Source organism: Pygocentrus nattereri, chromosome 30, assembly GCF_015220715.1.
Source record: "Pygocentrus nattereri isolate fPygNat1 chromosome 30, fPygNat1.pri, whole genome shotgun sequence".
NCBI classification, from domain to species: Eukaryota; Metazoa; Chordata; class Actinopteri; order Characiformes; family Serrasalmidae; genus Pygocentrus; species Pygocentrus nattereri.
The window spans coordinates 9,599,943-9,625,817 of NC_051240.1; the positions used below are offsets into that span (position 1 = coordinate 9,599,943).

The window sequence follows — 25,875 nt, forward strand, 5'->3', positions numbered from 1 at the left end:
TTACAGGAGTTTAACACCAAAAGAATTCATCTTTATTCTGTTAATCATATACACATTGCATTGACGGTATGTATGCATGTATATATACATATATATATATATATATATATATATATATGTGTGTGTGTGTGTGTGTGTGTGTGTGTGTGTGTGTGTGTGTGTGTGTGTGTTTTAAGCAATACTTCATGTCGACAAAATCTATCTACATTGCAGTATTACCCTATGAAAAAATAACGTCTAAAATAAATGCACACGAACACGCGCGTTAGAGTGGCTCGCCCTCAGTGGTGGGGGTGGGGGTGGAGGGTGGAGGGTGTCGTCGTTTACACAGGAACTGATGGGTTTGTCAGCAGTAGCACTCTGCTGGAGCTTCAAGCACCCAAAATGACCAAAGCCTGCACAGCTAGGACCGCTCAGTGAGAAAGCAGGACAGAAAGCGAGAGAAGCTGTTGGAGTTGACCCCTCTGCTGAGCCATGATGGAGTGCTGTCGCCAGCGTAAGTCTGTTTTTTTTTAATATTTGTTGGTCGTGCTGAGCTGAAAAGGGGAAACGGACACAGGCGACCGTTATAAAGTTACAGCACGGCCAGCATAACAGTAGCATGGCGAAGGCTAGCCGAATTAGCTCAGCAGGTTAATGAAGAAAACCTTGCGTTCACTCCCAGTCCAAGTTCACTGAAGTACAGTGTCACGAAAGATTGTCTAAATGTGTTATTTCGACAACGTAATGTTATAGAGAAGAGCCATTTAACCCTGCACAAGAGCACATGAAGCATTCATACAGCTCGTTGGGTTGTCACGGTTCTCTTTATAACCGTTGCGTTTACTAAAGAACGTGTTTTTGTGAAGGGTGTACACTGCAAATTTTAAAGGCTAAGTCCACCGATTTTTTAAAATTCCTGAGTAATTCAGAAAGTTTGAGAGGTAAACAGAGTCATTCAGAGTGGTTTCATGGGTTCATATGAGGAGAAATATACAGTGACTCTTTACAGACAGTGTCTCTTTAGAAGATCTTTACAGTGGTGTTTGTAGGAACCAGGACTCCAGATGTCTACATCACAAATATAGTCATTATTTACTATGCAAAACCACCCACATGTTTCTTTTTTTAAGTAACCTTAAATGGTGAAACCTTAAAAAGTAAATGGTGAAATATGTGTAAATCTGAAAATACGTTTTTAGGGGTCTGTTTAGCCTAGATCCCATGTATCCCTCTATCATGGATGGATTAAAATAAAGAAACCACCATAAAACAATGTGTCAGACTTCAGGCAGTGTATTCATAATCATTTAATGTAATACCTTTCTGTGAGGGAGCTTTTAGAGATGCCACACTACTCAGACATTTGGTTCCACCACCACTGTGAACACTTCTGACTCTTGACTTCCACTAGAACAAAGCATTTCACACCAACCCACTCTGAATGATTTTGGTGACATGTTAAACATTTAATTATGCAGAAATTAAAAAATTGGTGGAGCTCCCCTTTAAACTGATGAAAGTGCAGTGTCAGTTGCAGTTCACATTCAGTTTTGCAGTACATCTATCTATCTGTCTGTCTGTCTGTCTGTCTATCTATCTATCTATCTATCTATCTATCTATCTATCTATCTATCTATCTGTCTTTCAGTGTCTGTCTGTCTGTCTGTCTGAATTCTGATGATATGTATATTTCTCCACATGTAAGAACCTGTTTGTTCCCATTACAACGATAAGGCATGTTTTATTCAGTGATGCAGTCAAAATAATTGATAGGACTATTATAACCCAGAACCATCCTCATTGTGGTCTTTTACTTACATTACAGTTCCCATGGTTAGTGTTGGCATACTTATGTGGCTTAGATGAAAACAAAGTCATTTAGAGTGATTTGGTGTAAAATGTTCCATTCTAGAGAAACATACCCATCAGAATTGTTGCCAGTGGTGGTGATGGGAACCAGATGTCTGAAGTGAAGTGAAGCGTTTAATGCCTCTAAAAGCTACATCTGAGAAAGTTATTGCATGAAAACTAAAACAAATAGTTTGCACAATGCCTGAGACATTGCTTTAAAATGTTTACACTAGTTTTGAGATAAGCTTTTGGCTTAAAATGCAGGGCTACTTGCAGGGTGTTGCAAGGAAATATAGTCCCAAATAGTCTCAGATTTAACCCCATTTTACTCATTACCATTTATCACACATAAAAACTTTTGTAAATGTTGTAGACATTACCTCTAGTTTCTATCACCACTCCTACTATGAACCATTACACCACTCCGAATGGTGTAACGTCCACTCTGAATGACTTTGTTTTGTCTTTACGACTGAATTATGTGGATTTGACCCATTGGCTATGTTGGAATGGTCTTATGTCAGGTCACACACTTTCTACTGCTGCAAAAACTACAATAATGATGGCTGTATTGGCATCTGGTCAGTAGACAAAATCCAAAATGATTTTGTGATTGGGAGAAAGTTCATATGCTGTGATTCTGTTGAGTTTTATTTAAACGGGAGCATGCTGTCTCTCTTTAGTTGCTTTCGGTAATGCGGCTTTATTAGCGCATATAAAGATGTGAAAGCTCACTCAGTCAGAAGTGTATTTTGAGGCCTATAGCATTAAATCTATCGCTGTTGTCGGAAGAAAACCTCATATATCCAAAATGGCATCTTTACAGGAGGAGAAAAAAATTCTACTTTCAATGTAAGTCAGTGGAACCAGACATTTTTCCAAGTCATTTTGGGTTGTTTCTTTTGGTCGATTAATCGTGAAATTTACACACAATGTAAATGCCACAGGCCTTTTCACATTATGTCAAAAGCTGAAAAAGGACAGCAGCGATATTCATATGCTGTAGGCTAGTTCTCTGTGGTTACATTTCTTCTATAGTCCTTCACTACTTGTATAATGAAGGCGCAGTCATGCCACGCACACACCCCCACAAACACTCACATTCTTCACACTCCCCTCTTTCTCAGCCCCCAGAAGCACTTTCATGACATTTAGACCTGTCACTGCCTACTGTTTCCTGTTTCAGCATTATGTCTCTAACCTGGCCTATCACTGGTGCAGTTACACTATCACCCTGCAGAGGAACATCATCATTGATGAAGTTTGTGTCTGCAGTGATTGTGAAAACATTAAATGACCTTTAAATAGACAGTGCAGTTAGCAGCTAGTCTATGGCTAAGAGTTTAGTTATAGCACTATTTCCACAGGGGTTCAGGGTCAAGCCTCAGTTGTGCCACGTGATGCCCATGGCCGACATATCAAAGGTATGTGGCTCATTCTCGTTTTCTGTCAGAAACGATGACAGGCTGCCTACGACTGATGAGCCAGAAATCAGAGAACTGTCAGTTATGATTCTTAGAAAATGAATCAATGAAATGTTAAGCTTCCTCAGAACTTATGATTATTTTGGTATGATTCAGAATTATTTTTAAAATGACATTTTACATTTAAAATTGCATACTGTTTACACAGTTGTGGAATATAGAAGGTTGGAAAGATCACGATAAATTGGGAGCAAATTATTTACAAGTAAATATATTTTTATCTAACCTTTCATCATTTTTTTATTTAAAGCTAATGCACTAGCACATTTCTAGCATTTTTATTAGCCAAACCTGCAAGCATATTTTTCTTTTTAAATGGTTAAATGAGAAGCCACTTGCATGTTTATGTACCGTTGAATGCAATAGTTCAAACACTCCTGGACAAATTACACATTTTGTTGATTTTCTAAGTGAAATCACTGGGGCTTTGGAGACCTCTCTGGTGGAAATTTGTCATTGCATGTAACATATGTAATGTAATTGCATTTGTGCTTTGGATTCACACAAGTGGATGTGTCTGATTATTGTGAGTGTGTTAAAAGAGTATTCAAAGAGAACTCAGTCAAAACTTGGTGAAGAGCAAGTCTGCTTAAGATTGTGAGTGAATTATCTGTTGTTGTCACCATATCGCTGTTGTTGGAAAAAAAAAACGTAGTCTTTACAGGAGAAGGAAAAAATGTACATTACTTTTAATGTAATTTAATGGAACCAGACTTTTTTCCAAGTCATTTTGGGTTGTTTCTCTTGGTCCATTCATCATGAAATTTCACACGATGTAAAGGGTAACGGGTATTTACAAATTATGCAAAAACTGAAAAAGTTTTTTTTTTCCTACAGCAGCAATATCTTCATTAGGATAATGTTGATGTTGCATTTTCTTTTTGAGTCTGTGTGTGTGGCTTTAATACCTAAAGAAATGACGTGATTAAAAACCCGAAAAATCCAACCTGACACCTCTGACTTTTAATTGCTGTTTCTGGGCGACTGGAAATGACAACACACAGAACATATTTTACTGTGTATTTTAATGTTGCTTTAACACATCCTCTACAGGGAACAAATTAAATATGCCACTATATGTGCACTAATTTTAGTGCACACATTTTGTTTATTTATTGGAAAAAAATTAAACATGAAATATAAAAGGCCATAGATTTTGCACAAGACCCTCACTGACTCACTGCTGTGTGTAAATAAAAGTGTAAGTAAAAATGCACACAAAACCAGGACTGTTCTGTTGACTAATGGATCGGAGTGCAGACATAATAGAAAAACCATTAATAAAAACAAAATGTTAAATTCTGCTTAATGATTTAATGGCCATTATAGATCATTATCATATGTAGTCAGTCCATAGTAAATGAAATGAAACACTGCCTTGAGACTAATGCATACTTCTCTAGTTCTTAGTGGCAGTGTTAACATAGGAATGCACAATATCGCAATCGTATTGTCATTGATATCGGCAGATGATCATTAAAAAAGGATCAGCATTGGGAAGATGTTTAGAGTCGCCAATATTAATATTAATTAATATTAATAATTGATATACATTTATGACTATTTATGTATTGGCATCTGCACTGGCATCATATATGTACACAAACAAAAACTCAGATCTACATAAAAGAACTTTAAAAGAACATACAAACAAAAGAACATACATGCTTTTTTTTCTGACAGTGAAGCAGAGCATTTTTTGAGCACAGGTCTTGATGTTTAATAAGAAGGCCTGCTTCAGGGCTCTGTGCTGGCCACTGGAGTTCCTCCACACCAAACTTGTCAAATTATGTCTTCATGGAGCCAGATTTGTGCACAGGGACACAGTTATAAGTGCCTTCATCAAACTGCTGCCACAAAGATAGAAACATGTCTAAAATGCTGTAGTACCATCACTGTAACTAAGGGACCCAAAGCCTGAAAAACAGACCCAGACTATTATCCCTCCTCCACCAAACTTTACGGTTGGCACTATGTATTCTGGTAAGCAGTGTTCTCCTGTCATCTGTCAAACCCAGATTCATCCATCAGACTGACAGTGAAATGTGATTCATCATTCCAGAAAACATGTTTCATGGCTTGCTGCAAAGTCCAGTGACTGTGTGCGTAACACCACATCAGCAGACGATTGGCACTGCACATAGTGATCTTAGGCTTGTGCACAGCTGTTCGGCCATGAAAACCCTTTTTATGAAGCTTCTGACACGCAGTTCTTGTGTTGATGTTGATTCTGGAGGCAGTTTGGATCTCTGTAGTTAGTGATGCAACAGAGTATAGCTGATTTTACGTGCAACATGGTGGCCCCGCTCTGTGAGTTTGTGTGGCCTGCCGTTTTGGGCTGAGCTGTTCTTGCTTCCATTTCATAATAACAGCAGTTACAGTAGACTGGAGCTGATATAGCAGGGCAGAAAATTTACTTGTGGCAAAGGTGGCATTCTATGACTGAAATGTTTAAAGTCACTAAGCTCTTTAATACAGCTCCAATGCCAATGTTTGTCTATGGAGATTGCATGGCTTTGTGCTTGATTTTATACATCTGTGCTCAGTAATGAGGAGGGATGTCTGCATACTTTTGGCCATATATTGAAAGTATCAATGTAGAGGGAGTTAGCATTTGCTGTCTCATCTCAGCAATAGTCAAGATGGGACAAAATAATTGATAACCAGTTTTTAAGTTGTCAGAAAAACTGTCCGTCCTGCTATGTGAGTCTGAATTTTTGCAGCAGTCGAAACACTAGTTACACTATCACCATGCAGAGTTACACTATCACCATGCAGAGTTACACTATCACCCTGCAGAGTTACACTATCACCATGCAGAGTTACACTATCACCATGCAGTTACACTATCACCCTGCAGAGTTATACTATCACCATGCAGTTACACTATCACCATGCAGAGTTACACTATCACCATGCAGAGTTACACTATCACCATGCAGTTACACTATCACCATGCAGAGTTACACTATCACCATGCAGAGTTACACTATCACCATGCAGTTACACTATCACCCTGCAGAGTTACACTATCACCATGCAGAGTTACACTATCACCATGCAGTTACACTATCACCCTGCAGAGTTACACTATCACCATGCAGAGTTACACTATCACCATGCAGAGTTACACTATCACCATGCAGTTACACTATCACCATGCAGAGTTACACTATCACCATGCAGAGATACACTATCACCATGCAGAGTTACACTATCACCATGCAGAGATACACTATCACCATGCAGAGTTACACTATCACCATGCAGAGATACACTATCACCCTGCAGTTACACTATCACCATGCAGAGTTACACTATCACCATGCAGAGTTACACTATCACCATGCAGTTACACTATCACCCTGCAGAGTTACACTATCACCATGCAGAGTTACACTATCACCATGCAGTTACACTATCACCCTGCAGAGTTACACTATCACCATGCAGTTACACTATCACCCTGCAGAGTTACACTATCACCATGCAGAGTTACACTATCACCATGCAGTTACACTATCACCCTGCAGAGTTATACTATCACCATGCAGTTACACTATCACCATGCAGAGTTACACTATCACCATGCAGAGATACACTATCACCATGCAGAGTTACACTATCACCATGCAGAGATACACTATCACCATGCAGAGTTACACTATCACCATGCAGAGTTACACTATCACCATGCAGAGATACACTATCACCCTGCAGTTACACTATCACCCTGCAGTTACACTATCACCATGCAGAGTTATACTATCACCATGCAGAGTTATACTATCACCATGCAGTTACACTATCACCATGCAGAGTTACACTATCACCATGCAGAGTTACACTATCACCATGCAGTTACACTATCACCCTGCGGAGTTACACTATCACCCTGCAGAGTTACACTATCACCATGCAGAGTTACACTATCACCATGTAGAGTTACACTATCACCACGCAGAGGAACATCATCATTGATGAAGTTTGTGTCTGCAGTGATTGTGAAAACATTAAATGACCTTTAAATAGACAGTGCAGTTAGCAGCTAGTCTATGGCTAAGAGTTTAGTTATAGCACTATTTCCACAGGGGTTCAGGGTCAAGCCTCAGTTGTGCCACGTGATGCCCATGGCCGACATATCAAAGGTATGTGGCTCATTCTCGTTTTCTGTCAGAAACGATGACAGGCTGCCTACGACTGATGAGCCAGAAATCAGAGAACTGTCAGTTATGATTCTTAGAAAATGAATCAATGAAATGTTAAGCTTCCTCAGAACTTATGATTATTTTGGTATGATTCAGAATTATTTTTAAAATGACATTTTACATTTAAAATTGCATACTGTTTACACAGTTGTGGAATATAGAAGGTTGGAAAGATCACGATAAATTGGGAGCAAATTATTTACAAGTAAATATATTTTTATCTAACCTTTCATCATGAATTAGATTTTTTTTATTTAAAGCTAATGCACTAGCACATTTCTAGCATTTTTATTAGCCAAACTTGCAAGCATATTTTTCTTTTTAAAGGGTTAAATGAGAAGCCACTTGCATGTTTATGTACAGTTGAATGCAATAGTTCAAACACTCCTGGACAAATTACACATTTTGTTGATTTTCTGAGTGAAAACACTGGGGCTTTGGAGACCTCTCTGGTGGAAATTTGTCATTGCATGTAATACATGGAAGAGCATTTTGTAACATGGGTTGTGCTTTGGATTCACACAAACAGTCTACAAGAAACAAAAAGTCTATACGAAGTGTCTCTAAGAAGCATGAGGCATTCAAACCATTTTAATCCTTAAACTGAGGAACACGTTGCATTTTTAAGCAGTGTTATAACCACTGGTCAGCTACACCCTTCACACACTAACACAAACTCCAGACGCACATGACTACAGGCAAACACTTGCACATGCTGAGTCCGGAAACGACAACAAACAAAGCCGTCCTTTCATCTGCTGTAGATGTTTTCACTCTAGACTGATTCTGATTTGAACATTCAATCGACTCCCACACATTTTCACAATTCATTTGCACTGAAATCATGAAGTTTGATATTTGGTCTGAACATTAAATATTATATATGCCACCCCTGCTCGATTTAACATGTAGTTAAGTATGTAAATGAGGCCAAAATGGTGTCTCTAAATGTCGACCTAAATTTAGCTGTAGAATCAGAGACGGATGTGATGTCACTCTGTAAGTTAATGTCTTGGTGTGTGTGTTTAAGTGCCGTCGGATTTCTCCATGGAGGAGAGGCGGGAGATAGAAAACCTGAAGTTGCACAAGCAGGACCTCCTGGATGACATTCAGGTACTTAAAGCAATGTCTCAGGAATAAAAGCTAACACAGTTAGTAAAAGATCAATCCAGTTGACTTTAAACCATATAAAAATTTGATTGTTTTTCAAACGGTTGTTAAATTTGATCATGTTTTCTTGTCTTACTGCTTCATTTTTGGTTTCGCTTCATCCTTTCAAGCATAATAAAGTGGACGCATCACATAGCAGATAGTTTACAGCGCAGTTATACCACAGAATGTGTCATTGTAAGTGCGCACTGTTAACAATCAAGCTGAACTTTATTTGACACGGATCATAAAGATTTAATGGAAGAAACATTCAGCATCTTCATGAATGCATCACATTTACTTGGTTTATTAACTCTTTACAAATGCGGTGGTCTTAATAGAGTGTATAGCACAATTTAGGGCCCATGTTTATCATAAATGGGTTATAAGCTAATGTATATGTTGACCATTTTACCAAATTTAATTGTGGTCCAATAGTGTAAAACAAAAATTATATTTATACAGATTATTTTGTAATCTGTTTAAACCCAAGGCATTAACTAAGTACTTTCTTTCTGTTGGGAGATGTCTGTCCCAAACCCTAATCCCTAAGTGTCGACTTGCAAAAATGTTCTTCAGTGTTCTTTTTTAAGTTGTGATTTCTTTTAAAGTGTAATGATTTAGGTGTATCTTCAGTTTAATTTTTAAATAAAAAAGCTATTCAGTATTACTATATTTATTGTTATTGCAAATTGTCTCAACACAATATTCTTTTCTGAGCATATCTTTGATATCGTCAGTGTTTAAAGAGCACTGACAAACCACATATTTAATTACAGAAGCAGCAACAATTTGTCCTGTTTAATTGGCTTTAGTGCAGTACAGTGTGTGAAATGTTAAAAATATGTATGCATATTGTCCATCGAGAAATTCTCTTAAAGTGTTGTGTGTTATATGTATTTTTTCATATCACCACTAATTTTTTGAATATCAGTCTTTTTGACTTAAGTGTCATTTTACACAGCAAGTTAAAAGGATCTTTGTGGAACTTGTGCTGTTGCCATGGCAACTCATGCATGTGTGACAGTGAGTCACGTTGTACTGAAACTGTTTTTGCAGAAGCTGAAGTGGGAGATAGAGAACGTAATGGCTGAAATTCAGGATTTCGAATCTGCGGAGGAGAAGTAAGTGAGCACGACTCTCACTGTTTACTGGGAATGTGTTAAAGGGCCCATATCATGCAAAAACTCATTTCCTCAGTTCAGTTCAATAAAACAAACTAATTCACTGTTTTGTGTACAAAACAGTGAATTAGTTTCCATATATCGACAGTATGTAGTGATACATTTTGAAACTTTACATAGTAACTTTATGTTTCATGCCTATATACTACACCACACTCTTTTATTGAACTGAACTAAGGAAACTAGTGAATCTAGCTGTCCTATTTACAGCAGTTTAGATCTGCCCATTCATGTGAAATTTATACGGAATGTTTCAGCTTAGATTGCTTTTTGAATGAGACACAACACAGGGCAGCCAATCAGAAGAGATCTCATTTACACATCAGTCTCAAAGGCACAGTGACAAAAACAATAACTGCAATGCTCCCTGAAGTGGCTGCAGGAGTGACAGCTCACTTGCTACTGGCTAAATCCAGTCCATTGTCGCACAGTTTTGCTTCAAGGCAACAAACATATTTCAGGATGCATACCAGGAAGTTAGGTGACCAAGTAGAAGCTTTTTTTGCTTTATTCAAACTCCCCCTTTCATTTTAACCCTTTCATCATCATTAAATATGTATCATGTCATTGTTAAGTGAGAAAAAAGGCTTTGTTGCCCTGAGACAACATTGTGCAACAGAGACTTAAATAAGGTTTTCACAGTCAAACATTTACAAAAATAGTTCTTTAAAGATCTATTCACTGAAGGGTTCTTTAGGGAACCAAAATTGGATCGTATATTTCATCACTCTAACGAACATCTTTATTCGGCATCTTTATTTTTAAGGCTGCATGTTACTCGAGTAACTGCTGTCTAGTTGTTTTACTCACTTCTCTCTTTTATTTTTTCTCACAGCAAAGTTCTTGAGAGAGGGAAGCAGTTTTCTAGTGGCAAGAAGAAGTTCAACATGGATCCTAAAAAGGTAGGCTTATCAGCAGCAAAGGTGCTGAACTTGATAACTGGAGTGAGTAGTATGTACTGAATTTGTCATAACATTAAAAGGGCCCATATCACAGAAAACTCCGCTTTCCTCTTTTTTTTGTCTTTTCCTTCTAAAGAGTATATAGTTTGTAAACACATAAAGTTCCAAAAACATGCCAGTTCATTCAGGCCATTCATGTAAGGAAATTAAGATGCCCATTTAAGCAAGTGTAGCCCCCACCAGTTCTTCAGCTCAAACCAGAGAGCTGATTACTCTTCATTTGTGAAGTGACTCACTTCACTTGACTGTGTGAAAACGTTTCGAGACACTTTAGAGTTTGACCTCAGTTGGCGTCTATGGCCGTGTACATTTGACCCTGTCTGGAACAACTGACCATGGAAAATGTTAGCGTTTTTGAAATGGACCTTCTTTACAAGGGTGGTGGTAGAGAGGCAGAGAGTGAGAGACAGCAGCTGAGAAACGGAAGACCCACCTCTCATGTCTTTTTTTAACTGGCCCTGTGGTTTTTCACTCTGAATATTTGTGGTTTTCAAATGGTGACGTACTGAGCTATGTTAGCGAGCAGAAACAAACATCTTTTCAGATGCTGTTTCCGTGGGGAAGATGAGCCATAACTTACATGCCTTTTTTGCTTGTTTTGTTGAGCATGCTTAAGCTATGGGCTTTTTTTCTGTTATTAAAGCTTTTTTATCTAGTAACTACTCTGGATTGTTTAGTAACACCTTTAAATGTTTTCAAGTAAGAGTGCACATTGTGATGGTTTATTATCATTATCATGATACATTTTGCTACTATACACGTTTCTGATCATATCACAGACGTCATCAGTGCTTCTAGAACACTAAATGTTTGCAACTCTTAAGGCTGGGAGTCAAAAGCGTTGATTCTTTGATTCCAGGCAATAGAGAATTGATCATTGAATCCAAAGCGTTGGACTTGATTCCACATAGTGTTGTTCAAGAGTGCCTGCACTTGCACACTGTGTGAGTGAGTGTGATGTTTTGCTGCATCACAACACGTGGAAAATATGGACAAAAGTATTCAAAAGTAATCATTAAATTCAGGTGTTTGAGTCAGTCCCATTGCCACAGGTATACAAAATCAAGCACCCAGCCATGAAATCTGCCTTTACAAACATAATAATGATAATAATATTTTTTTATTTATATAGCAGTTTTCATGATGGTAGCAGCTCAAAGTACAGGCAGGTGATAAACAGTTATACAAGAAAGTATTTTTTAGAAACATTCATTTAGAATCATAAGGAAATGATACGGAAGATAAGCACCATCAGACATAGAGTTTTAATTAAATGCTAAGTTAAAGAGAGGTTTTTGGATGCTTCATAAAAGTGAGCGCTGAACATTTGTGAAAGAATGGCTCACTGAATTTGAGTGTGGTACTAATAGGATACCGTGGCAACTGCAAGTTCATTGACTACACAGAGCCCAACATCAGTGTCTGACCTCACAGATGCTCTTCTGGATGAATGGGCAAAAAGTTCCCTCAGACACACTCCAAAATCTTCCCAGAAGAGTGGAAGCTGTTATAGCTGCAGATATTAATGCCTATGGATTCAGAAAGGCATAATGTCATAAAAGCTCCTGTAGGTGTAAAATGTAGGTGTCCCAATACTTTTATCCATATAGTGTACATCTATAGATTGGGTGTATTTAACATTGTGCAAAGTGAAAAACATAGTAAAATTTAAAATTTGTAATAAAAAGTGGACCATCATACTGAATTAGTTAAAAAAACAAATATTCACGATTTTTGATATTCGCAAAGATTAATGTGGTTTACTCTGTTTAAACCGAAGGAATTAATGGAGATAGTAATAAGCTAAATATATATAAAAGATCATAATCTATAGGGTACCTTCTTTTAGAAGTTGTCCATCCCAAACTCTAACCCTAAATTTACATTTGCACAAATAATATTTGCTTAAAAAAACATGTTTTAAAGTGAAGATTTATCATAAGCTTAATTTTTAAATAAAAACTTTTTTCAAAAAATGCTGGCCAACATTTTCATGTTAGTACCAAAGCATAAAGTCTTAGCCCCTGTCTGCAGCCTTATTTTAACCACTCACTTGCATTTTAGAGCGGGACTTATTAGAAAGATTATGATTTTATGTGTGTAATCCTTTTCAGAACTGTAGTACTGGTCATGTACTGGCTAGCGTTTTTATTTATTTTTTAATTTTTAAGTTGTTTAAAATTGTAACTCCTGAAACATTTGGTAAAGTTTTAGTGGTGTCAAATATTTTGGAAAGTTCATTGTTTTCTATTCTACTTTTTCTATTATTTTATATGTAATATATGGGCTAAGACTTGAACCATAAACTAAAACAAAAATTTCAAATTTCAAATTTCAAAATTCATTTTCACATGACTGTTTGTTTGTTCTTCAATGTTACAGACCATTTAAAAACTGTCTTCAAATATCTTGGTAGTCTCCTGATGGAAGAAGACCTTTTTATTATTGTAATCTGCAACAGTTTTACAAAAAGAGTGGTGGTCTTCTCAGGCTTGGATATAATGCATTTCCATATACATGGTCACTGACACTAAATAACCCTCAGACAGTCTTGTTTAGAATATGTAATACCGGCTCATCGATTCCTACTCCTCCTTCTAACCCCAAGACTTCACAGTAAAACCACTGTACTCTGACATCTACACACATTAAGCTATGTTTTGATAGGATTAGTCAAGACTGTAATGGGTTGCACAAGCCAATCATTTTGTGGTCTTCAAAGGGCTTTAACACGGACGACATCAGAGTAAGAGGTGATAAAAGTTTGAGGAAGCTTAACTATAAATATATTAAGCTTAATTGACAAAATGGAAATGGTATTATTTAGAAAGGGGAAGAAGGTTATGTAGAGAAAATGAAAAATGATAGCTTACCCTCCACATGTTGCCAAGTTAAACTGTATATGTTTAATTAAACATTAGCACATGAATTAGGACCTATAGCTATACAGATAGCTATAATAAATATAAATATTGTGTCTTTTATTGCAGGGAGTAAATTACTTGGTGGAAAATAGCCTGCTGGAGTGGAAGCCCCAGACTGTAGCGGAGTTCCTCTACAAAGAAGAAGGCCTCAATAAGACAGCTATAGGAGACTTCTTAGGAGAGAGGTAATACACCACACTTTTAGTAATTACAGTGATCACTGAAATAGCCCTAATAGAACTACCTTCTATGGACACATTCATATTAACCTCTAATTCCAGTATTTTTTGATTTTACTATAGGCATCCCTGGCACCACTGTATGTATATAATGTCATTCAGAGTTATATAAGACCTGTCTTTTTTTTTTTTTACAAATAAGAATCCAAAACTGTCTATACCTTGCTTAAGTCTGTTTCCCATCACCTTGAAAGTAGGCAGATGCTATGGATGTTGTGAGGTGGTCATATGGTTCATCATGTACAGTAGTAAACCCAAATAAGAGTAGCAGCAATGGAGGAGCTTCAAGTTCTGATTTATCTTTTACTCAGCTTTCATGTGTAGAGTCACAGACAGCATGCCTGGCTAGATAGGGTTTATTTTTAACCATATTGTACTCGGCATCATGCCAGTGCATGATGCGAATTATCTAGTTTAAATCTGCATAAACTCTGCTGCTTAGGGGAAGTGGTGCATGTCTTTGCTGGCCAGAGTAAAATGCATCAGCATGTAGAATCGGAACGATCTATATGCCACTGTGTTTTCCGTCATCCTTTATTGTTGGATGGATTATGGTTTTTTCAGAGCGACCATGCAAGCACACTATGTAATAGACATGGGCTTTTCTTTTTGATTTTCGTTTTTTCATGGCTTTATTCAAATAATGTTCGATGAATACCACCATCACCGGTTTATGATGAGCCCTGCCCGCAGAAAACACTCTCTCACGGCACGGATGCAGCTGGAGTGCACAAGCGGGCTCTTGCTAGATGCACTAGTCGCATGTGTTTGTTTTCGTTTGCTTGCCACCAATTCAGAAGGTCCACGTGAAGTGAGGTGCGCATGTCCTCACAGTAGTGGTGAAGTCCTACTTAAGTCGTTTTTGTGTTGTAATGAACAGGACCACTGCAGGCACGTTGTCATTTTGTGGTCTTTTGGCCACCGCTTCAGTCATTTGGCTCGGTTCAGGTGCAGGGCTGTCGTCCATATTAGCCCTACTGCTGAAAGTTGAACGATGGTTTCGCATTTAAATTTTTACAACTTGTTTAACACTTGAGGGTACCTCAGGTGTTTTTGCCTTTTTAACAGACTGGACAAAAACATACATTTTGCAGTAACCACAGCGTAAATTTTACAATGCCTTCTGTTGGAGTTCAGATGTCTTTTTTTCAGACATGTCATTGTATTTAAATATGACTGCGAGTAACATTAGAAAAGCTTAATTTTATATCATCGCAATTTATATTCTAATTCACTATTTTTTTTAAACTTATGTAACTATTCAAACATTCTGACTCATCCCTAATCGAGTTTATCCTGGATTTGTGGAACAATAAAACGCAGGTGATGTGTGATTTATTTTCTTGTTCAGAAAGGCAATTTCTGAGACTAAATAAAAATCTATGAATTTTCGTAGTTAATTCTCTTTCAAAACCTATCAAATAATAAAAGGAAGAACAGCACTGAGACATCATGGGAATTAAAGGGCGAGCAGTTTAAAGTGTTACACTATTAAACTATTATTAAACTATTAATAACATAGTATTATTTATAGATAGGAATTATGTCATACTGACTCAGATATATATGTTTTCAAGGCTAGGACAAAATTATCGATACATATCGATACTTTCATTATTTAAAATCTTTGTATTTTACTGTTACATACATATATATATATGTTAAAGCCATAAATGTCAAAACTCATTTAGCATTTTATGCTAATTTCTGTTAATGTACAAATGAGATTCAAGTAGTTTGTTAGCACTAAACTAAAGATGATTTGCATTAATGTTTTAGATTAAACACAGACATTTGAAGCTTCCCATGTCTTACTTGAAGCTTGTGACAAATACAGTAGCTTGTATTTTGACAGTTACACTTTTAAGTAGAAGGACCTTTGATAGAGCTGCTTTCCATTTCTAGGCTGCCACTCATTTTTATATTCACTGACAGATCCACGACTTTCAGGAGGTGACTTTTTTTCTAATGAAATTGGTACCATCTTTCGGAAAACAAAGCGTGATTGGTCAATTCCTCTGTCACATTGTAAATATGCTGATGGTTAATGTAACATGTAACGTTTGGTCTTCTCTTCAGCTCTTGAAGTCCTAACCAGTAGGAGAGCTCACTTAGCTATATTTAGTTAGATCCCACAGAGAAAAACTATCCCTGACTAGACAGTTTTCTGCTCAGAGCTTGAAGAATCTGACTCGTTTCCATCCGGAACTTAACAGTGAATCATCCAAGCATGAATCTGTTTAACAAAAAAAGAACTAATATTACAAAAAATATCAGTTTATAGCTCTTAGGATTCATAAGGACTTCTCTGAAGTACTGAGGACATCTAGGACAGTCTGCCTTTGCACCAGGGGAACTACTGCAGTTTTACAGCCTCAGAAAAAAAAAAAAAAATTTCACATCAAGCCCTTTAACACAAATACTGTCTTCCACATCAGAGCACATGGTTTTGCACGGTTTGTTTGCTCCTTTTAGTGCTCCGAGCTGAAGCAGAACCTCAAAATCCACCACACACACACACCTACCCAACACACACAGCACCTGCAGCAGAGCTTCAAGCTCCTGTTTGAGTTGGTGGAAGTCCCCTAAACCTTTTTTTTAACAGAAAGGACTGCTGTCCAGTTAACACATATTTCATTTGCATCAGCTAAAATAGGGGTATTCAACTATAACTTCTGATGGAACAGTTCATTGGAAACAGTGGTTAATTTATACATGCTTACTATTAATGGTTAGTCCAGGCAACTAATGAAATGAAGTAAAAATATGAAACATATTTTTGTAAGCTCTTGTTTTTAGCATTTCAATGTTGTCTGGCAATTGGCTTTTGGTTTGAGAATATAGAAAACAAATGCAGAAAATCTTTTTGAAAGCAAAAACTTTTTTTTAGATATCCTTTAATTTAGATATCCTTTGTAAGATGTCTATTTTTACAAGATTACATAAATTAAAAAATGAAAGTACTATAAAAACGAATAAGGCCTGTTCTATGATTTTATTGCTGTTACTGATATTTATCACTAATGCTATAAGTGGTCCAAGCCCTACACATATTCATCAGTCATGTTTTACCTAAGTAATCTTTTAATATTAAGTTGGAATGCACAGTGTGTTCTGTACTGTCAGTCTCTTGCATTGTTGCCAACACGTTATAAACCTGATGAGCTCTCTTTGTCCTTCACAGAGAGGAGATGCACCTACAGATACTGAAAGCTTTTGTGGAACTTCATGAGTTTTCTGATCTCAACCTTGTCCAGGCACTGAGGTCAGCTCAGGTTTCCTTTTTTAGTCGTTGATTCTGTGTGTGAATTTTTTCATTTGTTATTGACTATTCACCATATTTGTTATTCTCATGCTCATTCACTGAGCAGAAGAGCAGTAGTTATTCCATGACTGCTTGTAGTAGCTTGTCATTTTCAGTTTATATCATTGCTATCCAACCAAAACCTCATTTTTTAAAACCATTTGAAAGCACCAGCTGCTCTTTACATTGAACAGCTTATGAAGAATAGATCAGTTGAAATGATCCAAAACTACTTTGTATTAGATAGATGGATGGACGGACAGACAGACAGATAGATAGATAGAGTGAGCCTTAACTGAGTGTCCTGCACTTTCTCAGGTTGGGGTTCACTTTCTCTCTCTGTTTTAGGCAGTTCCTCTGGAGTTTCCGTCTTCCTGGTGAAGCCCAGAAGATTGACCGCATGATGGAGGCTTTCGCCACACGTTACTGCGAGTGCAACGCAGACGTCTTCCAGTCAACTGGTTAGCAAGAGAGAATTTCCTTCTGTAGTCAGCTGTTTATTTATTTCAGTTTAAGTATTTTAAAGCAGAAGTCAAGTCAGCCAAGACATGCTTGGTGTATGAAGTTTGCCTCTTTAGTTTTGGACTGAAGCCAAGTTCAGTGTAACCAACAAGTACAATAAACAATTGTCACATTTTTTGTTTCCTCCACTGCCACACAAAATCTGTAAGTGGAAATTGTGCAAAAAAAAAACACAGCCCAGAAAAAAGTTTAAAAGTTGCTTAAAAGTTTAAAAATACTGACTCTTCTTTCTGTAAAACTTCTCTTCAAGTTTACCCACATGACTTCAACATTTAAAGAAATCAAAGGGAAAAAATATTCCATACAAAGTTACTTTATCTGTCTGTTTAATCATTTGTTGTTAAGCACATTAACAGCTTAATGTACAGCCTATTTATGCATGGCAGACAAAGTGCACATTTGATACAGTTGCTTCCACACCAGGGACACTCATTTGTTATACAGTATATTGGCCTATACAATAGTAAGAAAAGTAGAAAAGTAAAATCAAAATATTAATGAAATTTTAAATAGTCCTGATCTGTTAATTGTCATATATTTGTTTCAGCTGTATACAAGTTTTCAAAATGAATACACAGTAATTGTGCATTAAAATGTGCAGAAGTGTGTTCTCTGTAGAGGATGTGTTTACTTATTTTCACTTCATCATTCAATCAACAAAACGTCATTTGACCGGGATGCCCAAAGTTTTGCATAAGTCATTACATACTTGCCTTAAATAGCAGCAATTTGTTAAGTAATTTCAAATAGACCCACGTGGTGTCTGACACTCCTTGAAATGGACTAAAACAGCTCATGTTTCAAGTGTCTGGTATGATTTTTAGTCATTCTTTTTATCCTGTAATCATCAGGTAACAGTGTATCTTACAGTATCGGAAACCACATCAAGCAAGTCAATTTGAGATTTCTAAAACTATGTTTATTTACAGACACCTTCAGACACCAAACATTACTTGGCCTACTAATTCTTTAACCTTTGTAAACATAGGTCCTCTTTGTGGTAAACTCATCCTGCTTATTAGGCCACGCATACAGACTGACATACATATGTTTTTTTTCTTCTTTTTTTTTTCTCAGACACCTGTTACATCCTCTCATTTGCTATCATCATGCTGAACACTAGCCTGCACAACCCCAATGTGAAGGACAAGACCACACTGGAGCGCTTCATCAGCATGAATAAAGGCATCAACAATGGAGAAGATCTACCTAATGAGCTTCTCACGGTTAGGCAAAACAGCCATTCACAATAAGCCCATGCAGGTCACATCAATTTCTGTAATAAAGGAAGCGAAATATTTTGACACAGGAACAATGAGGGCGACCAAGACCGGATTGTATGCAAGATAGGGTTTTGATTCTCAGAAGCTTTGGTTTGCTGCCAATTCGATTGAAGGGCATTAGTAGAGCAGCTCTGCAGAAGACTAAAAGTTATTGTGTTTCTGCAGTATATTGTCCTTTTTTGTCCTAAAGAAGTGGGAGACAAAACAATACAGTGTAATACTTTGATATTTGGAGTTTAAAAATATCAATGCATACTTTGAGGACTAAGCTTCATTTACTAACATGTATTAAGCCCATTGTTGGTCAACTATATTACCAAAATGTGTTTTGTTTTTAAGTCACAACATGGCAAAATTGTTGACACAAATCTTAAATGATTACAAATAGTAAAATATTGGAATGAAATATGTCTTTACTCACTGCATTTTGATCATTTTGAGCCCTTTGAAATCACTGGCAGTAACATAGATGTGTTGTATTAGTATATTAATTATTTTCCACTTGTAGCTCATTAAAACTTGGTGGAAGAAGATATATTTTATTTGGATCTGACTTTGACAAAATGTAATTGTGCATAGAGTCTTTTTTTGGAAGGAAACCATCCTTTAGGTTTTTATGTTATTGTTATATCTTGACGTTGGAACAAATAGAAAGAAGTTAGAAGTACAGACTCAGACCTAATGTAAATAGAATGTAAGTATTATAGTCATTTAACTCACTACATTATGAGTTGTGTAATTATATGTGTATTATATGTGATGACTCTGCACTTACTGAAAATGTTTTGTAATTAGCAACAAATTCTGAAAATGATTAAAAATACAAAATGAAAGGGTTTTCTAATTCACATTTTGACTTTAGGTAAAGTATTGCAGTGAAAACACACAGTCAGGGAGTTTCTGTTGGCACTCACGTGTTCCTCTTTCCTCTAAACCCACAGAAACTATATGAGAGCATACGGAACGAGCCATTCAAAATCCCGGAGGACGATGGGAACGATCTTACTCATACTTTCTTCAACCCTGACAGAGAAGGCTGGCTACTCAAACTGGGTACTACACCTCATTTCAGAAGTCCCCACATGCTAGATCTGCAATTACTTTGGGGAAGTTACTGCACTAAGTTACATTAAAAGTTGAGCAATAAAAAAAACAAAAACTAAGATTTATTGTAGTCGTGAAGTCCTTTAGTTTAGCGAGTTTAGAGTTTAACATTTTTCGCAGTATCCATAAATGTAATTCCCACCACTTGTGGAGCTCCCTGAGTTCAGCTTTTCAGTTATTTTCTTTAGTAACCATGATGTAATATTTTGGAAAATGGATTTTCCAATGAACAAGCAAATAAAAGTATTTTTGTTGTGGCAGTTGTACAATTAAATTTTTTAGCAAGAAAGCTGCAGTTATGCTGTCCATGCATCCTTTCCTTTTAGCTCCCACTGCTCGCTAGCAGCTCAACACAAGAGAGTCACATTTCATACACAAAGAGTCGACAGTGACCTTCTTAACCCCATATAGGCCAAAAGTTTTATTACATACTTCTTTAACCTAAGAAAAGCTCTATTAATTTGCATTGAAGCCCTTATAGTTAATGACTAATAAGCCTTAGTATGTAATGATCCTGGAATGTCAAGGGGTTAATCTAATAACAGACTAAAGGGGAAAAATCACTTATTTGATCATATTAATAAACATTATTCAAGCTTATTTCCATTCTGCTGGTGGAATGCCCACTAGGGTCCATAATTAGTCTTTTTTAAGAGTTTTTTTTGTATGAACTGCACAGGAGTTTTATAAATGGCTGAGTTTCTCTCATACACAATGTGGTTCATATGTGGGGATTATTGCTTGTGTTTGGTCTGCAGGAGGAAGAGTGAAAACCTGGAAGAGGAGGTGGTTTATTCTAACCGATAACTGCCTGTATTATTTTGAATACACCACAGTGAGTAACACCTAAATATGCATGTTTGCTCCGTTTATTGTTAGAATATGAGTGGTTTGCTGATGATTAGAGCCATAAAATGATTACATTCTTTGTTTTCAGGACAAAGAACCCAGAGGGATAATTCCTTTGGAGAACCTGTGTGTAAGAGAGGTTAACTGCACACGCAAACCGGTAAGCTCTAAGACACAGCACAGTCTGTTAATCATCATTGTTAATCATCATTGTGATAAAGGCCTTTACAGTGATGATATTGATATTGCAGAATGCTGCAACATGCAGATGTTCTGTCTGATCGTTGTGACCGACCACAGTTTCAGATGATTGTTTCTGTGGGTGCTTTGATGGATAATATTATGTAATTCAACCAATATAAATTATGATTAATTACAATTAAAAATGTTAATTGTGACCAGTGTGTGGCAGTGTGTGCCACTACTGCTATATTGGAAATTATTTGCAGCCCTAAAGCATGTGTTTTAATGCAGCTATAGTTTGGCCGATTGTTCCTTTTGTTTTCCTCCTTGTGTAGTATGTTTGTAAGTGCAGACTACAGTTTTTGATTAGTTAAAGGGAGTGAATCGTATACATAATCACTAAAAATACTAATATATTTACAGTACTTGTTTAGCCATTTTGTGGAGCAGAGGTGGGTGAAAAGATTGAATAATAATATTATACTCAAAGGCCCAAATATCGATATTTTATTCTTTTTAAAAAATATTCTAAAAAATACAGTGGTAATCTATTATCAGTTCTATTTCAGCAGATCAAATATAGTTTCCCTTTAGGAAAATAACTTGTAGTTAAAATGAATAAATCAGAGTATATTATAACAATGTTTAAATATTGCAGTGGGATTTTTTTTGTGGTTCAATGTTGTGTTGTGTGGCTTATAGTGATCCCTGTTCCAGCTCTAATGATGAGTAAGGCGTGTATTAGGCACTGGGGTGTGGTTTTTTTCCTCCTAAACTGCATTTACTGTGAAACTCCATTACATGTATTTAAAGAACACGCAGTGGTTCAAAAGTTAAAGGCCATTTTTAGGCTCTGTGAGTGATTGTGCTTGTGTGAGTAAATAAGTAAGTGGGACTGGAATTACACCATATTGTTATGTCAAAAACCCTGGCAACACATCCTCAAACACTGAGCTCATTTTTCGCACTCATTCTCTTGTTCCACAGTGGGGTTTATCACACATTTCACATCCATATTGTATTGTAATGAACAGGAAGTGTATTATGATTTCAGTGATAACCGTATGCCTGTACGTCTGTATCTGTGTCTGTATATATGTGTGCAGTACTGTCTGGAGCTGTACAACCCAAACAGTAAAGGACAGAAGATAAAGGCATGTAAGACAGAGACAGACGGCAGAGTGGTGGAGGGAAAACACCAAAGCTACATGATCTGTGCTTCAACAGCCGAGGAGAGAGATGACTGGATCGAGTCTATCAGGTCTGACTCTTTGTTAAGTCATAGTCTCGTTTACCTTAGATACAAAACAAAAGACATTAAGTCGTATTTTTAATGATCAAATATGAAAAGACAGCATCTCATCTGCAAAGAAGCTACGTTTATATGGTGCTGCTGTGTAAAAACTTGAGGGCAACGTTAGAGAGCCCTTTTTTTTTTGGAAATTCATTTGTCTGACGTTTCTAAGTTTGCATTTGTATGACTCCAACAGCCTTACCATCCATTTAACTGAAAGACTTCCCTATCAGTTAGAATGCTGTCATTGTTTCCTGTGTCATTTGATAACAGGCGGTTCACCAAAGCCATCTCGTGCAGGTTGTGTGAAGAATGCCCAACCCAAATGTATAAAAATATATATAAAATAAGATAGATAAGATAGGGCTTTATTGTCATTCACATCACATGTAGTACATGAGGTGGAACGAAACATTGTATTCACGGTCCAGTTAACTCCCAAAGTGACAAACAATAAACAATAAATAGAAGGTGCATAAGGATTACTTAGTATTACTTGATTACTTAGTATTACTTGATTACATAGTATTACTTGATTACATAGGATTACATAGTATTACTTGAAGGATCATCTGTGATATTTCACTTTGTTTCTTGGGATGATTTTTACATCTGGCTGGACTGACATTTGTATGAATAGAGGTGCAGTGCAAAGTGTTCCTTGATGAGACTGCAATATGTGAGTGTTGCGTAACCGAAGCACGTGAACAGTAAAACAGAATAAAGTTTAAACATAAAGGCTATGGAAACTCTTTAATTCGCTGTATAGGCCATCTACTTCTTCTACTAGTCTACATGTCTACCTGTCTACATGTTTAACTGCAATTCACTTGAAAATATAAAAAATAAGAAATTCTGTTCAGTTCCAAGTTGAAATTTTAAGGCTGGCATAAAAACATAATCATAACAGTACATAAGACAAATAATCTCAGTAGAGTAAACAAATAGGTAAATAAATAAAAAAATGAGTACACTACAACTGATTATTCAACTGATCTCCTTACATATATGACAAACTAACAGGTCTCATCTTTACATTTTTTTGCAGAATTTTTACAGTGTGGAACAATATATACATGGGCCAGTTTGTTAGATCTTCTGAAATCTTGAAATCTTTGGCTCTGATTTTACTGTATGTCTCTTATCCACAGGGCAAGCATTACAAAGGACCCATTTTATGACCTAGTCTCAGTCCGCAAGAAGAAGATCATCAAACAAACACAGCAAGACTGACCACACCAGAGCATCATGGACAGTTTAGTTTTTTTAGAATTGACGGATGTTGGAGACCGCATGGCTTGTTTACTAAGCACAATAACTGAGCCACAAGGACAGTTTGAATTACTTCAATATCAAAAGTTTGTTTAAAGCAACGTTGTGCAACCATTTGGAGGAAAAGGAAGTAACAAGAAGAGAAGCAGCATGTTGCCTGATAGTGTCTCTGCTAATATCTGCTAATACTGAGAAAAAAAAACTACGTAGCATATACAGACTGACCAGAAACGTGGCACTGGAGACCCTCATGCGAGGTCCGTGACTGAATGTTTAGATCTCCGACACATTTTTCATAAGGGGCAGTTTGACCAAAAAATGAAATTCACCCACTTATTGCAAGCGTAGTCAGTCAGCAAAGAGATGTCTGCTGTCTGGCCATTCCTTCTTTAGTTTTGGACTGGAGCTACAAGATGAATGTAGCTACCAAGCTGCAATGCAGACGATTCCCAGCATGATTTCTCCCGTTTGATCGTAATATGACATTGTGGAGAGTGTTTTGTTACAGCATGAACTCTCTTACTTTCTTTCACATACAACTGTGATCCTGTGGACATGGCAAGCTGATCAGAGGCGCTTCATTAACAAGAGCCCAGAATTTACTGTAAAACGCTCACAAAATGGATCTGTCGGTCAAATACCATCATCAATAACTTGGGCTTGAAGAGGCTGATTGAAAAGGGAATCCCACCCATTTTTCAAAAATGCTGCGGAATTATATCACTAAGATGTAAACAAAGGGATTCAGAGAGGTTTGATGGGAAGTGTACCATTCTAGAGAAACTTACTGGCACAGTGGTGGTGATAGGAACCAGATGTTTGAAGAATTTAATTCCCTTTGAAAACTACCTCAAAGAAAGCTAGTACACAAAATTGTTCTGAATACTCTGCCTGATGCTTTGTTTAACAATAGTTAAATCTTTGGCCTAAAACATATTTACATGCACCAAGGAAAAATAGTTGCCATACAAAACTTATTTTTTTGACAATTTACTGCTATTATCAACATTATAAATGAAAGAATACATGTGTGGGTACACTGGTTGTTTTGAATTGTAAATAAAGTGGCTTTGTGTTGCAGACATTGTAACCCCTGGTTCCTATCATCACTGCTGTAAAAATTTGTCTGTGGTTAACCCCTTTACATCAAACAAACACCTTGTTTACATTCAGCGATTCAGATATTTGAATAATCAGTGGAATTCCTCTTTAACAGGCAGTGTGCCTGACCAATAACTGCATATAGCACAATAGCTGTACATATGTGTTGTATATTTATTCATGTGTCATAGAATATATTGTCTGTATATTGTTATCCATACTGTCTAATAATATCTCTACATTGGTATTGGCTGATTGGTTACTCACCTTTGGCAACCAAAAAGTAAAATTTTTCAGCTTGATTACACCAGATTTTGCTTTTAGAATGATTTTTTTTATTGTATAATATTGGTGAATATAAGATTAGGGCAAGGGTGTGTGAATCACTTGATTTTTAATAAATCCTTATATTTAATTGAACCACTGTTGGGCCCAGGGTCTCTGGTGTGTTTGTAAACAAAAGGAAATGTTTTACGCTTTCATAACTAGAGATGCTTTCACACGGGTGGGTCCTGTTTTATGTTTTTCAAAAAGGGGAAATTTCACCTGTGCTCCTGTTGCTATTTTCTCACATCTACTCAAGCATGCTTCATACGCTTTACTGCACACCTATTTTTACCGTCACACTTCTCTGCAGTTCTCACAGGAATTAGTCTGTTGGTATATTAGCACTTTAGCCACTTTTTCATACTAACAAAAGACAATTAGACCTGCAAACACCATTAGCCTGAATGACTTCTTAGGCCTACCAATCAAAAGATCACCATTTGCTGGAGGCTATATAAGGTCTAAGACACTTTCAGAATCAACTCTTTATTTTACCGAAATAGTTACTCATGGATCTCTGCACTGAATAAAAAATCTATTGTCAGCAGATGATCTCATCTGCTGTTATAGGAAGTCACTTTTTTACAGCGATGCCTCTGCACAAATTGAATCTACACCATTTCCCCTTTATCCAAGCTGCAGCTACTCAGCCA

The 25,875-nt window shown here is 36.8% G+C and overlaps 1 protein-coding gene across 1 annotated transcript; it reads left to right on the top strand.

Moving 5' to 3' along the window:
* Positions 1–324: 324 nt before the first annotated feature.
* On the top strand, positions 325–25,315 carry cyth4b (cytohesin 4b). Its single transcript, XM_017702130.2, has 13 exons — positions 325–496; positions 8,556–8,638; positions 9,734–9,798; positions 10,694–10,760; positions 13,811–13,929; positions 17,168–17,248; positions 17,636–17,748; positions 18,887–19,035; positions 20,034–20,145; positions 20,955–21,031; positions 21,134–21,205; positions 22,335–22,489; positions 23,674–25,315. The coding sequence occupies exons 1-13, from the start codon at positions 475–477 to the stop codon at positions 23,753–23,755; spliced, it is 1,197 nt and encodes a 398-aa protein (XP_017557619.1). The 5' UTR covers positions 325–474; the 3' UTR covers positions 23,756–25,315.
* The last annotated feature ends 560 nt before the right edge of the window (positions 25,316–25,875 follow it).

What these genes read in the sequence shown, in the direction of transcription:
- cyth4b (XM_017702130.2), top strand. Translation starts at nt 475, where the DNA reads ATGATGGAGTGCTGTCGCCAGC. An exon ending in AGGCTGGCTACTCAAACTGG is followed by an intron (nt 20,146 to 20,954) that starts GTACTACACCTC and finishes TTTGGTCTGCAG; the next exon opens with GAGGAAGAGTGAAAACCTGG. An exon ending in GACTGGATCGAGTCTATCAG is followed by an intron (nt 22,490 to 23,673) that starts GTCTGACTCTTT and finishes TCTTATCCACAG; the next exon opens with GGCAAGCATTACAAAGGACC.